The sequence below is a fragment of the Salmo salar genome, chromosome ssa20 (genome assembly GCF_905237065.1).
Source record: "Salmo salar chromosome ssa20, Ssal_v3.1, whole genome shotgun sequence".
In the NCBI taxonomy this organism is placed as follows: Eukaryota; Metazoa; Chordata; class Actinopteri; order Salmoniformes; family Salmonidae; genus Salmo; species Salmo salar.
The window spans coordinates 5832199-5846306 of NC_059461.1; the positions used below are offsets into that span (position 1 = coordinate 5832199).

The 14108-nt window shown below is 44.3% G+C and overlaps 1 protein-coding gene across 5 annotated transcripts in view; it reads right to left on the reverse strand.

Moving 5' to 3' along the window:
- Positions 1 to 608: 608 nt before the first annotated feature.
- Positions 609 to 14108, reverse strand: part of LOC106580202 (2-oxoglutarate dehydrogenase, mitochondrial) — a 119569-nt gene continuing 106069 nt past the window's right edge. For all 5 annotated transcript variants that reach the window (XM_014161011.2, XM_014161009.2, XM_014161010.2 and 2 more), the window contains 7 exons: positions 9683 to 9861; positions 4573 to 4644; positions 3129 to 3254; positions 2977 to 3049; positions 2682 to 2845; positions 2284 to 2438; positions 609 to 2203 (listed from right to left, as the gene is read on the reverse strand). In XM_014161011.2, coding sequence (XP_014016486.1) covers positions 2083 to 2203; positions 2284 to 2438; positions 2682 to 2845; positions 2977 to 3049; positions 3129 to 3254; positions 4573 to 4644; positions 9683 to 9861 — 890 coding nt within the window. In that variant the 3' untranslated portion in view covers positions 609 to 2082. The remainder of the gene's footprint in view (positions 2204 to 2283; positions 2439 to 2681; positions 2846 to 2976; positions 3050 to 3128; positions 3255 to 4572; positions 4645 to 9682; positions 9862 to 14108) is intronic.

Genomic DNA, 14108 nt, shown 5'->3' on the forward strand with positions numbered 1-14108 from the left:
GCATTTCACAGTAAGGTCTATCCATACCTGTTGTATTCGGTGCATATGACAAATAACATGAAAGCCGAGTTAGCTAGCACACTTAAGGGTGGCAATATGGCTCTTCAATATGTCACAATGTAAAGCTTTGAATTTGAGGAGATCAGATATTCTTAAATCTCATAAAGAGAGACTGGAAATATGGTGCAGGTTCCTAAATAACAAAGGATTAACTTGACCTGAATTCAACGGTCAAAATGGAATGACTTAGATGGAAATTGAGGTCACTGACATACTCACCCAAATTTAGTAACGGACTCACTGTAAAAGTATTGGATGAGCTTGTTGCAAAACATGCCAATTCCCTTGGTTGTGTACAGTATGTAGTGGCATCCCACAACCCATTGCCCTCAGTCAAATCTCTGATTTCATTTGCTCCTAGGAACATTGGCACGAGAGATCGGCTCTTATTTGAACGAGGTGGTGAGATTTGTATTTGTTATGGATCCCCATCAGCTGCTGCCAAGGCAGCAGTTACTCTTCCTGGAGTTAATTAAGGCAGTAATGTCAGAGATGGCATCTGATGAGCATTATTTGAAAGAGATAGGCACAAGAATTCAACACCTGACTTGGGAAGATAAGTCTTTATTGAATAAAGCAAAATAAAAAGGGAAAGAATCTCAATCCCCTATTTGAAAATAAATAATTTGCTTTCTCTCCAAACAAAATGTGATTGTATAAATGTATTTGTATTAGGTATGCAGCTAGCTAAAAATAATCCTCTGGTAATTAATTCATACACACCCTCAAACACATTATAAATGCTTGGGAAAATGTTTTGGCACGAGGGGGGGGTCTCAAGATCAGCTCCAACCTGCTTATCCTGTACTGCAGAAGGACAAACATGGTACTAAGTCATCTCACCGTTTCAACATTCCAATTTCCCTCATGGAACTCTCAGCCCATTTCGCAAGAAACTGTGCAAGATAGAGAAAAATAAGATCATTAATCTAGTTAAATGTACTAGTATTTCACTGAACACAACTGTGAGTGAATCCAAAGATATCGCCCATTCCCCTCATTCAATATCTCTTTTTCTATTAGCCATTACAAGAACGTTGATTTGAAAAGCAAAAAAAACAACAAAAAACAAACCAACTAAAAGGTAAATCTGTTGCAGATGGTGATATCAGCAGCACTCACAAAGGGGATAGCACTGGAGCTCAGAGAGTAAAGGGAAGGGGTTTCATCACTGCAGTGCACTCAGAGCAGAGAACAGGAGGTGGGAACACCTGATTCCTATCGAAATTGAACTAACCGTTGTGTGTTTGCCAAATACTAGCTGTAGGTATCTCAAACTGGTTGCCCCATCGTCTGGCTATATAAGGAGCCAAAGGATGAAGGTGCTTTTCGAAAGGATGACAATTGTGATAGCAACAGAATGAAGTACAATCACTAGTACAGCTCTTGGAAAAATATAATGTGTTAAGTCTCTCACACACACACACACACACACACACACACACACACACACACACACACACACACACGAATGGAGTGTTAACCAGAGAAATACAGGTAGAGAACGCCAGAAGAACTATCATTTAATGACCATAGTGAATTATTGTCATGTTTGTTTATGTGTCAATTAATCCCATAAAGGATGGGTTGCCAATTTGACATGAAAATAAAATGTCATTAATTCAGTAGTAGAAAATAAAATGAAGCTAAGGATCACTTATCACTGACTGTACAAAGGTTCTCTTTCCTGACCACTGACTGACTGGCTGGCTGTCTACTGCTGAGTGTGTGGTTTCGGGGCATGTGTCTGATGAAGGTGGGAGAGGGCATGCTCAAACAGAACCAAGAGGAGTGGATGAGCGAGGGTCTGGGTAGGGGAAAGATGGCAGTGGTTTAAAATGAACAGGACTGTTGTGGACTAGGCAGAGAGACCCCGGCCAGGACAGTAGAGTTGCTCTGAGCGACAAGTTCAGGTGGTATGTGGGCGTATGTGTGTGCGTGTATGGGACGGAGGAGGGGCTTCTGGGTTGCAGAGGGTGAAGGCTACCCCTTATCCTGGGAACGAGGAGGTGGGGGAGATGGTTACATCTGGTCCTTGAAGGCATCCAGATTGAAGGCAGTGTCCAGGAAATTCTTCAGCTCCACCAGGTGGGCCTTCTTGTTTCCTGTGGCTGGGGCTGCGGCAGGTGGGCGACCAGCATACCTGAACACACACGTGATGAAAGAGTTTAATAAGAGTTTAAACACAGAGAGAAGACAAGAACAGATGAAGGGTTTGTTTACCAGACTGGCTTGGTGCGTTCGATGGTGGTGCGCATGCGGGGCTTGACATAGTCATAGTAGCCCTGGTTCTTGTGCTCCTCCTGGCACCACACCAGGTCGGCATTGGGGTACTTCTTGGACTCAGCCTTCACTAGGTCGAAGGGGAACGGAGACAGCTGCATACAGAGAGACAAGGACCATGTCATGTCATGAGTAAGGGGAAGGTAGCTCGGATAGCCAAAGGGAGCACCAGTCGGTTTAGGTCACCATATACACAGAGAATACGTCAAACACTTTAGGTCAGGCAAAAGTTCAATTCTTTTCACCTTTCAACTGAGCATTTTTCTAGCCCATACCTTTATGTATGTAGGAGCCCTGAGATGTATGCCTGTATACGTGTTGAGTGTGTGTGTAGCTACCTGCTCCATGCGAGCAATGGCGACCATGTCTTCCATGCCGTGGGCCTTGCGTTCCTTAGTTAGCTCGTAGTACACCTTTCCTGTGCAGAAGACTATGCGTTTCACCCCGGCTGGGTTCTGGGTCACGGGGCCACTGTCTGGGATCAGGCGCTGGAATTCTGTGCCTGGAACACAGCGTTGGGACACGGCAACACTCACTGACTGCCAGACATCCAAATGGCATATACACCAGCACTGTCCTTCACACACGCCCACACACCAACAAACATGCACGCAAACACACAAGCACTCTTACCTGGCAACATCTCGTCAAAGTTGGACCTTGCATCAGGGTGGCGCAGCAGGGATTTGGGGGTGAAAACAATGAGCTAGAAAAGAGGACAGATCAGAGGTCAATGAGCTCTAATAAGCAGCTTTAGGGTAAACCTGTTGTTGACGGGGACTCACAGGTTTCCTGAAGGGCGCCAGAATCTGCCGCCTCAGCACGTGGAAGAAGTTGCCAGGGTTGGAGCAGTTGACCACAATCCAGTTGCAGTCATGGAGCTGGCGAATGGCAAAGTCGTCTGTGATGCTCTGGTGGGGAGGAGGGTGAGAGGAAAGGGTAAAGGACCAGTCACTGTTTCATCCACATACAGTCTACACTTCCACTGATACTTTGTGTTCTCACATTACATACCATGCCACTGAAGCTTTGGGTGTGTTTAAATTTGAATTTGAAATTCTGTTTATGGGACTTTTATATTCTACCCCCTCAGTCTTTGTCTTCATGTCTGACGAAGGTCTATGTGACTAATGTATATTGAAAATTCCGGACTATAAGCCGCAACTTTTTTCCCACGCTTTGAACATCGCAGCTTAAACAATGACACGGCTAATATATGGATTTTTCCCGCTTTCAATTTTTTTTCCTTCCAAAAAAACACATTCTGTGACGTGCTCAGTTTTTTTGGCGGCATGAAGCTTTCATTAGACCAATGAAATTTCCGAACGGGTTAAGGTCAAACAACTTTTTTGTTTACTGTTTAGATTAAATCGAGCGCTCTCAAACTTCCCATCATTCTGATTACGGTAGTCATTTTGTCACCCTCATCATGGCAAAGACACGGAGAAATGCATATGCATATAGAAATGCATATGATGCAGCTTTCAAGTTGAAAGCGATTGATCTGGCTGTTGGAAAAGGAAATAGAGCTGCTGCATGGGAGCTTGGTCTTAATGAGTCGATGATAAGACATTGGAAACAGCAGCTTGAGGAAAAGACAACTAAAGCTTAGTGCAAATGTTTTATTTTTTGTTACAAGCAGTGTTTCATTAAAGCCTATTTATTTTTGTTACAAGCCGTGTTTCGTTAAAGCCTGTGTAAAGTTAATTTGTTTCAATGTACCGGTAGGCACCTGCGGCTTATAGACATGTGCGGCTTATTTATGTTCAAAATAATATATTTTTTTAAAATTCAGTGGGTGCGGCTTATATTCAGGTGCGCTTAATAGTCCGGAAATGACGGTACATTTGCGAGTACACACAGTGTGCGGGAGACACTTCGACCACCTGTTTCAGTTGCAAAATTGCCCTGAAGGGATACTGTATGATTCTGATTTACCCAGTCAGATTAACTTGTGGATACCACTTTTATATCTCTGCGTGCAGTATGAAGGAAGCTTCACGAGCCAATGGTAACTAGCGTTAACGCAATGACTGGAAGTCTACAGGTACGGTAGCACATTGCCAGAATCTTGCAGTATTATTTTAATAACATTACCCCAAAGAAAGCATAGAATCTGTTTGGAAGAAAATGTCTAGCTATGTCAGGCATGAACGAGTAAATGAAAGTGAGTGGTATTTTGGATACAAGAGGCAGTGCAGAATGATTAGGAGACAGGGATCGACCCACTGGGAGCACATCAGGATCATCGTTGCACATCTGGAGGAACCTCTCTGGACGAGCAGAGGAGTGTTCTGGGCCCTGTGGAGAGAAGAGGAGGTCAGAAGGGCTGGCACAGTCATTGTATAATCGTGTAACTAACTTAACAGCCTTCCCTGTAGCTCAGTTGGTAGAGCATGGTGTTTGCAACGCCAGGGTTGTGGGTTCGATTCCCACGGGGGGCCAGCACAGAAAAAAAAATTATGAAATGAAATGTATGCATTCACTACTGTAAGTCGCTCTGGATAAGAGCGTCTGCTAAATGACTAAAAATGTAAAAAAAAAAAAAAAAGTAGATATACTTTACCCAAAGCATGTAGAGTATTTGTATTTATTATGGATCCCCATTAGCTGCTGCCTTCCAGGGGTCAGGCAGAATTAAGGAAGTTATACAATTTTAAAAACATTACAATACATTCATTACAGAATTCACAACACACTGTGTGCCCTCAGGCCCATACACCACTATCACATATCTACAACACAAAATCCATGTGTACGTGTGTATAGTGCGCATGTTATCATGTGTGTATGCATGTGTTTGTGCCTATGTTACTTCACAGACCCCGCTGTTCTATAAGGTGTATTTTTATCTGCTTTTTAAATCTGATTCTACTGATTGCATCAATTACCGTATGTGGAATAGAGATCCATGTAGTCATGGCGTGTGCCTCCCATAGTCTGTTCTGGACTTGGGGACTGTGAAGAGACCTCTTGTGGCATATGAAGTACAATCACTAGTACAGGCATGGGTGTCCGAGCTGTGTGCTAGTGTTTTAAACAGACAGCTTGGTACCTTCAGCTTGTCAACACCTCTTACAAAAACAAGTAACGAGGAAGTCAATTTCGCTTCCACTTTGATTCATGAGCGATTGACATGCATGTCATTAATGTTAGCTCTCTTGTGTACTTTTAAGGGCCAGCCGTGCTGCTCTGTTCTGAGCCAACTGCGATTTTCTCAAGTCCCTCTTTGTGGCACCTCACCACACGACTGAACAGTAGTCCAGGTGTGACAAAACCAGGGCCTGTAGGACCTGCCTTGTTAACCTGTTAGGGCTAGGGGGCAGTATTTACACGGCCGGATAAAAAACGTACCCGATTTAATCTGGTTATTACTACTGCCCAGAAACTAGAATATGCATATAACTTTTGGCTTTGGATAGAAAACACCCTAAAGTTTCTAAAACTGTTTGAATGGTGTCTGTGAGTATAACAGAACTCATATGGCAGGCAAAAACCTGAGAAGATTCTGTACAGGAAGTGCCCTCTCTGACCATTCCTTGGGCTTCTTGACTCTCTTTATTGAAAATGTAGGATCTTTGCTGTAATGTGACACTTCCTACGGCTCCCATAGGCACTCAGAACCCGGGAAAAAGCTGAATGATGTCGAGGCAGCCCCTGGCTGAAAAACATTAGAGCCTTTGGTAAGTGGTCTATCAGAGGACAATGAGACTGAGGCGCGTGCACGAGGCGACCCCATGTTTTTATTTTCTCTCTCTTTGAACTAAAACACGGTTTCCCGGTCGGAATATTAACGCTTTTTTTACGAGAAAAATGGCATAAAAATTGATTTTAAACAGCGGTTGACATGCTTCGAAGTACGGTAATGGAATATTTAGAATTTTTTTGTCATGAAACGCGTCGGGCGCGTCACCCTTCTTTACCCTTTCGGATAGTGTCTTGAACGCACGAACAAAACATAGGATATTTGAACATAACTATGGATTATTTTGAACCAAACCAACATTTGTTATTGAAGTAGAAGTCCTGGGAGTGCATTCTGACGAAGAACAGCAAAGGTAATAACATTTTTCTTATAGTAAATCTGACTTTGGTGAGGGCTAAACTTGGTGGGTGTCAAAATAGCTAGCCTGTGATGGCCGGGCTATCTACTCAGAATATTGCAAAATGTGCTTTCACCGAAAAGCTATTTTAAAATCGGACATAGCGAGTGCATAAAGGAGTTCTGTATCTATAATTCTTAAAATAATTTATGTTTTTGTGAACGTTTATCGTGAGTAATTTAGTAAATTCACCGGAAGTTTGCGGGGGGTATGCTAGTTCTGAACGTCACATGCTAATGTCAAAAGCTGTTTTTTGATATAAATATTAACTTGATTGAACAAAACATGCATGTATTGTATAACATAATGTCCTAGGATTGTCATCTGATGAAGATCATCAAAGGTTAGTGCTGCATTTAGCTGTGGTTTGGGTTTATGTGACATTATATGCTAGCTTGAAAAATGGGTGTCTGATTATTTCTGGCTGGGTACTCTGCTGACATAATCTAATGTTTTGCTTTCGTTGTAAAGCCTTTTTGAAATCGGACAGTGTGGTTAGATTAACGAGAGTCTTGTCTTTAAAATGGTGTAAAATAGTCATATGTTTGAGAAATTGAAGTAATAGCATTTCTAAGGTATTTGAATATCGTGCCACGGGATTACACTGGCTGTTGCGTAGGTGGGACGATTTCGTCCCACCTAGCCCAGAGAGGTTAAGAATGCAGAGCAGCACTTTATTATGGACAGACTTCTCCCCATCTTAGCTACTGTTGTATCAATATGTTTTGATCATGACCGTATACAATCCAGAGTAACTCCAAGCAGTTTAGTCAACTTGCTCATTTTCTTTCGACATTTTAGTCATTTGGCAGACGCTCTTATCCAGAGCGACTTACAGTAGTGAATGCATACATTTCATTTCATTTCATTTCATGCATTTATTTATTTTTGTACTGGCCCCCCGTGGGAATCGAACCCACAACCCTGGCGTTGCAAACACCAATTTCCACATTATTCATTACGAGACGTAGTTGAGGTTTAGGGTTTAGTGAATGATTTGTCCCAAATACAATGCTTTAAGTTTTTGAAATATTTAGGACTAACTTATTCCTTGCTCCCCATTCTTAAACTGCAGCGCTTAATGGGCCTAAACAGCTACCCTGGGGTATTCCTGATTCTACCTGGATTATGTTTGAGACTTCCATTAAAAGAACACCCTCTGCGTTCACCCACTGATGTCTAACAAGACAGCCCCCACAATCATTTTAGCTCAGCCAATCATAAGTCATTTGTGTAAGTGCTGTGCTTGTTGAGTGTCCTTCTCTCTTTGCGTGCTGAAAGTCTGTTGTGAATTTGTTTACTGTGAAATAGCATTGTCTGGTCAAACACAATTTTTTCCAGAAGTTCGCTAAGGTTTGGTAACAGGCTGATTGGTTGACTATTTGAGCCAGTAAAGGGGGCTTTACTCTTCTTGGGTAGTGGAATAACTTTAGCTTCCCTCCAGGCCTGAGGGCACACACTTTCTAGTAGACTTAAATTGAAGATGTGGCAATTAGGAGTGGCAATATCGTCCGCTATTATCCTCAGTCATTTTCCATCCAGATTGTCAGACCCTGGTGGCTTGTCATTGTTGATAGACAACAATCATTTTCTCACCTCTTCCACACTGACTTTACAGAATTCAAAAGTACAATTATATAGAAAATGATATTAAAAAGCTTTGGAGCACCTTAAATGACGTTTTGGGGGAAAAAGCCAACTCGGTTCCATCATTCATTGAATCAGATGGCTCATTTATCACAAAACCCACTGGTATTTAATGACCTTTTCATTGGCAAGACAAACATGCCAGCAACAAACGCTGACACTACACATCCAAGTATATCTGATCAAATTATGATGTTTCAAAGTATAGTTTCTTTTGATTTAGCTTAGTCACATGATTTCTTAATTTGCTGTACGTTTGCCAATCGGTTGTACAACCAGACCGATTTGCCATTTCTTTAGCCTCATCTCTCTCAACCATACAATTTTTTAATTCCTCATCAATCCAAGGGGATTTAACAGTATTTACAGTAATTTTCTTAATGGGTGCGTACTTATTAGTAACTGGACTAAGCAAGCGTCTGGTTGCTCACACACCACAGACCAGCAAATATTCTTTAAATCAACATATGAATCACTACAAAACTTCTTGTATGACCTCTTACACTATATTAGGCCCAGCCTTTGGAACTTTGGTTTTCCTAGATATGGCTATTATATTGTGATCACTACATCCTATGGATTTGGATACTGCTTTAAAGCAAATATCTGCGGCATTAGTAAAAACGTGATCAATACATGATGATTTCATTTGTGTGCTGTTTGTAACTACCCTGGAAGGTTGACTGACAACCTCAAGCCGTTTCTTGAGTGGGCAGCTTGATGAGAGCAAGTCAATATTTAAAAATCACCCAGAAAATATACTTCTCTGTTGATATCACATACATTATCAAACATTTCACACATATTATCCAGATACTGACTGTTAACACTTAAAGTCGATAGCAGCTTCCCACAAGAATGGGCTTTAGGTGAGGCAAATGAACCTGTAGCCATATTACTTCAACAGTATTTAATATTAGATCGTCTCTAAGCTTTACAGGAATGTGGTTCTTTATATAGACTGTAACACCGTCCCCCCGTTGGCATTTCTGTATTTTCGGTAAATGGTATAACCATGTATTGCTACCACTGTATCAAAGGTATTATCTAAGTGAGTTTCAGAGATAGAATATGAATGTCATCTGTTACAAGCAAGTTAACGACTTCATGGACCTTGTTTCTCAGGCTGCATATGTTAATATGGGCTATTTTTACCACTTTCTGGGTTGCTTGACTGTTTTTAATGCTTTACTGGGAAACTTATCAGAAGTAGACTTGACAGTACAGGGTGAGCTGCACAGAGAGGTCTTCCTACTAGGGCACACCGCCTCAGTGTTAACAGTAACTCTGGTTCATAGGCTCATGATTACTGCATCCAATAGCTGTAGGATTAACAGAGGCATTCAGGGCAACTGGGGGTACATAAATTAAGTTTCTTACATTGTGTCTGCCAACTAGGATAATGTACATTTGATTCAGAATTATGACGACTCATGTTTCACAATGGTAGGGATTAACTGAGCTGGTTTTGGGTAATTGATAAGTCATTGTAAATGAATGATTGTGTAAATGTGTAGAAGGGTAAATGAATGATTATGAACAATTGTCACTCCATCTCCTCCCTCCAATTGGCGCTCTGGAGGACTCACCATTCCCTCCATGCCGTGGGGCAGCAGCAGGACGATGCCGTTCTGGCGGACCCACTTGGCCTGGCCGGGGCAGATGAACTGGTCGATGATGCACTGGGCTGTGTTGTGGAAGTCTCCGAACTGAGCCTCCCACAGCACCAGGGCATTGGGACTGGCCATGGCAAAGCCCAGCTCGAAACCTGACAACACAGACAGGGAGAAAGGGAAAGAGACTGCAACTGAGAGAGAGTAAGAGAAGTTCGTAACTCTGGACGATGCACACTTGCCGAGATGATAATCAAATGAGCAAGTCGTTGAGATCTCTCCTGGTGGGTGTATCATTCAAACAGAATGCATGACGGCAGTTGTTATAGCCAATGGCAAGAGCTGCCCTTTCCCAATTGGCTGTCGCGTCACTGAAATTTGAATTGTTGAATGTTGGCTGCTGCTGTGCATCTACGTTCATTGAAAATGACTGGTCGCTGAGTCGCCGATTATCTCACGAAGTGCGAGTCCCCAGTTAGTAGCGGAAGAGATAGTAGTAAGAGGTCATTTGAATGAGCATTCCTGTGTATTCCAGTTTCTCCAATTGTAGTTTCACAGTAAATGTGAGTGAGTGTGTGAGGGAGGATACTGTGTGTGTGTCAGTGTGTTGTCATGACTGTCCTATGAGGATTCAAATAGGTCAGATCAGGTTTGCAATGAATGACTTCAACCAGAACCTCTCTTACCCACAGAGGGGGGGAGGAAGAAACTGATGGGGGTTAAAACACACCCTGTTATATATCAAGGACAGAACATCCATCTCTCCCTCTCCAAATTCACCAAAGGAATGTGCCTTTGTTTCAGGAGTTTTTTTCCCCCCAAAACTAACACGTTCAAGGGCAACTATTGGAACAATGTTTCTAACATAGAACGTGGGGAATGGTCAGAGGCGATCTAAAGAGGTTTTCATTTTTTTTTATTTAACCTTTATTTAACTATGCAAGTCAGTTAAGAACAGTGGCTTAATTGCCTTGTTCAGGGGCAGAACGACATATTTTTACCTCGTCAGATCGGGGATTCGATCTAGCAACCTTTTGGTTACTGGCCCAACGCTCTAACCACTAGGCTACCTTCCACCCAAAAGAACAGTGAAGTCGTTTTGGTTGCTATTTTGTGATGGCTTTAAAAAAATTATAAAGAAAATACTGAAACTTAGAAAGTATACCCACTACAAGTACAAAGTTTCCATCCTATGTGTTGTGCATGAAATATGAAAAGAATGTGTTTTTTGTTGAGGGATGTGATTCGAGAAACGATAAGAGAAAAGTGTTTCTATAACTGTGCACAGTAAGGAGTGAGGTCAGAGCGTGTCAGCCTGACGGAACCGTCTCCTAACAAACTGTATAAAAGGATGGGTTAAGAATTAACATATCAGACCAGAGAGCCCTAGAGCTGCAGGTCTGTGGTCTGAACTCAAACACAACGCGAGGTAGAGACGATAAACTCACCTCCCAGACAATCACTGGTACGGCTGACTAGCTGTCCTCAGTATCTAGAAAAGTGAATTTAAGTGGGACCATTCTATTACTCTGCTCAAACCATCTCATCACCCTACTGCGAACCATCGACACGGCTGGCTAGCCCATCTTCAAATAGGCATCTTCCACAGCGAATGGAAGGAGAATCAACTCTGTAGTTCTGTTCAGGACTACACGACAAGTCACCGGTTACTGGACAACTGCAGAGGAGAACAACAGTAGAAGACTTGTGCAACCATTTTGGGACAATCAGAGCCTTACAAGCGTGCCGCGAAAAGGCCCAACTCCCTTTCTAAGGCGGCTCGGTTCCGAGAGATACACGGCGAACCAAGGAATTGCACGTAAATACATTCACGTGCAAGCGGCCGGCGGTTCGTGTGCAAAGTATAAGAGTACTATAACAGAGTAGTTTCTAAATGTACCAGCGTTAAGTTACTCTGTCCCGCTCTCTCTCACGCCATCTCCATGTCTTTTGTAACAAGCAGCCATATTGTTATCAGTCTGCTAGGGACCTGTTTTTAACATATTAAGTGTATATGTTTATCATGTGTTACCATTTACTACCTAGTAAATAAATAATTAAACCAATTTGTCTAGTACTGAATCATAAGTAAGGCTCAGGTTTTTTGCAGATGCAAGGAGGTTACGACTGTTCAGAATGATATATTAGGTTATGATTAATAAGTTGACTGTTTATATAAACATTTACAGTTTAATTCGGGAGATGGTAACTCTTTAAAGAACCGCTCTCGTGGTACCCCAGATCCATCACGATTAATTTAAATCGGGTAACAATTAAACATAGTTAGCTGTTTAGATAAATAAGTCTTCAGATTAATGTTAAGTCACAACAGTGTGTGTGAGACAGATACAGAGACCAACAGAGAGAGAGAGAGAGAGAGACACAGACAGACAGACAGACACACACACACGAGAGAGACACACACACACCGAGACATACAGACACACACCGAGAGACAGAGAGACCGAGACACACACCGAGAGACAGAGAGACCGAGACACACACCGAGAGACAGAGAGACCGAGACACACACCGAGAGACAGAGAGACCGAGACACACACCGAGAGACAGAGAGACCGAGAGATGCACCGAGAGACAGAGACCGAGAGACCGAGAGACAGAGACCGAGAGACAGAGACCGAGAGACAGAGACCGAGAGACAGAGACCGAGAGACAGAGACCGAGAGACAGAGACCGAGAGACAGAGACCGAGAGATACACCGAGAGACAGAGACCGAGAGATACACCGAGAGACAGAGACCGAGAGATACACCGAGAGACAGAGACCGAGAGATACACCGAGAGACAGAGACCGACCGAGAGATACACCGAGAGACAGAGACCGACAGAGAAACACCGAGAGACCGACTGAGACACACCGAGAGACAGACACACACACACCGAGAGACAGAGAGACCGAGACACACACCGAGAGACAGAGAGACCGAGACACACACCGAGAGACAGAGAGACCGAGACACACACCGAGAGACAGAGAGACCGAGACACACACCGAGAGACAGAGAGACCGAGACACACACCGAGAGACAGAGAGACCGAGACACACACCGAGAGACAGAGAGACCGAGACACACACCGAGAGACCGAGAGACAGAGACCGAGAGACAGAGACCGAGAGACAGAGACCGAGAGACAGAGACCGAGAGACAGAGACCGAGAGACAGAGACCGAGAGATACACCGAGAGACAGAGACCGAGAGATACACCGAGAGACAGAGACCGACAGAGAAACACCGAGACACCGACCGAGACACACCGAGAGACAGAGACACACCGAGAGACAGAGACACACCGAGAGACAGAGACACACCGAGAGACAGAGACACACCGAGAGACAGAGACACACCGAGAGACAGAGACACACCGAGAGACAGAGACACACTGAGAGACAGAGACACACCGAGAGACAGAGACACACCGAGAGACAGAGAGAGACCGAGAGACAGAGAGAGACCGAGAGACAGAGAGAGACCGAGAGACAGAGAGAGACCGAGACACACCGAGAGACACCGAGACACACCGAGAGACACCGAGAGAAACCGAGACACACAGAGACAGACACACCGAGAGAAACCGAGACACACCGAGAGACACACCGAGAGACACACAGAGAGACACACAGAGAGACACACAGAGAGACACACAGAGAGACCGCGAGGCGCACAGAGAGACCACGAGGCGCACAGAGACCACGAGGCGCACAGAGAGACCACGAGGCGCACAGAGAGACCACGAGGCGCACAGAGAGACCACGAGGCGCACAGAGAGACCACGAGGCGCACAGAGAGACCACGAGGCGCACAGAGAGACCACGAGGCGCACAGAGAGACCGAGGCGCACAGAGAGACCGAGGCGCACAGAGAGACCGAGGCGCACAGAGAGAGACAGAGAGACCGAGACGCACACCGAGAGACAGAGAGACCGAGACACACACCGAGAGACAGAGAGACCGAGACACACACCGAGAGACAGAGACCGAGAGACAGAGACCGAGAGACAGAGACCGAGAGACAGAGACCGAGAGACAGAGACCGAGAGACAGAGACCGAGAGATACACCGAGAGACAGAGACCGACAGAGAAACACCGAGAGACCGACCGAGACACCGACCGAGAAACACCGAGAGACCGACCGAGACACCGACCGAGACACACCGAGAGACAGAGACACACCGAGAGACAGAGACACACCGAGAGACAGAGACACACCGAGAGACAGAGACACACCGAGAGACAGAGACACACCGAGAGACAGAGACACACCGAGAGACAGAGACACACCGAGAGACCGAGAGAGACCGAGAGACAGAGAGAGACCGAGAGACAGAGAGAGACCGAGAGACAGAGAGAGACCGAGAGACAGAGAGAGACCGAGACACACC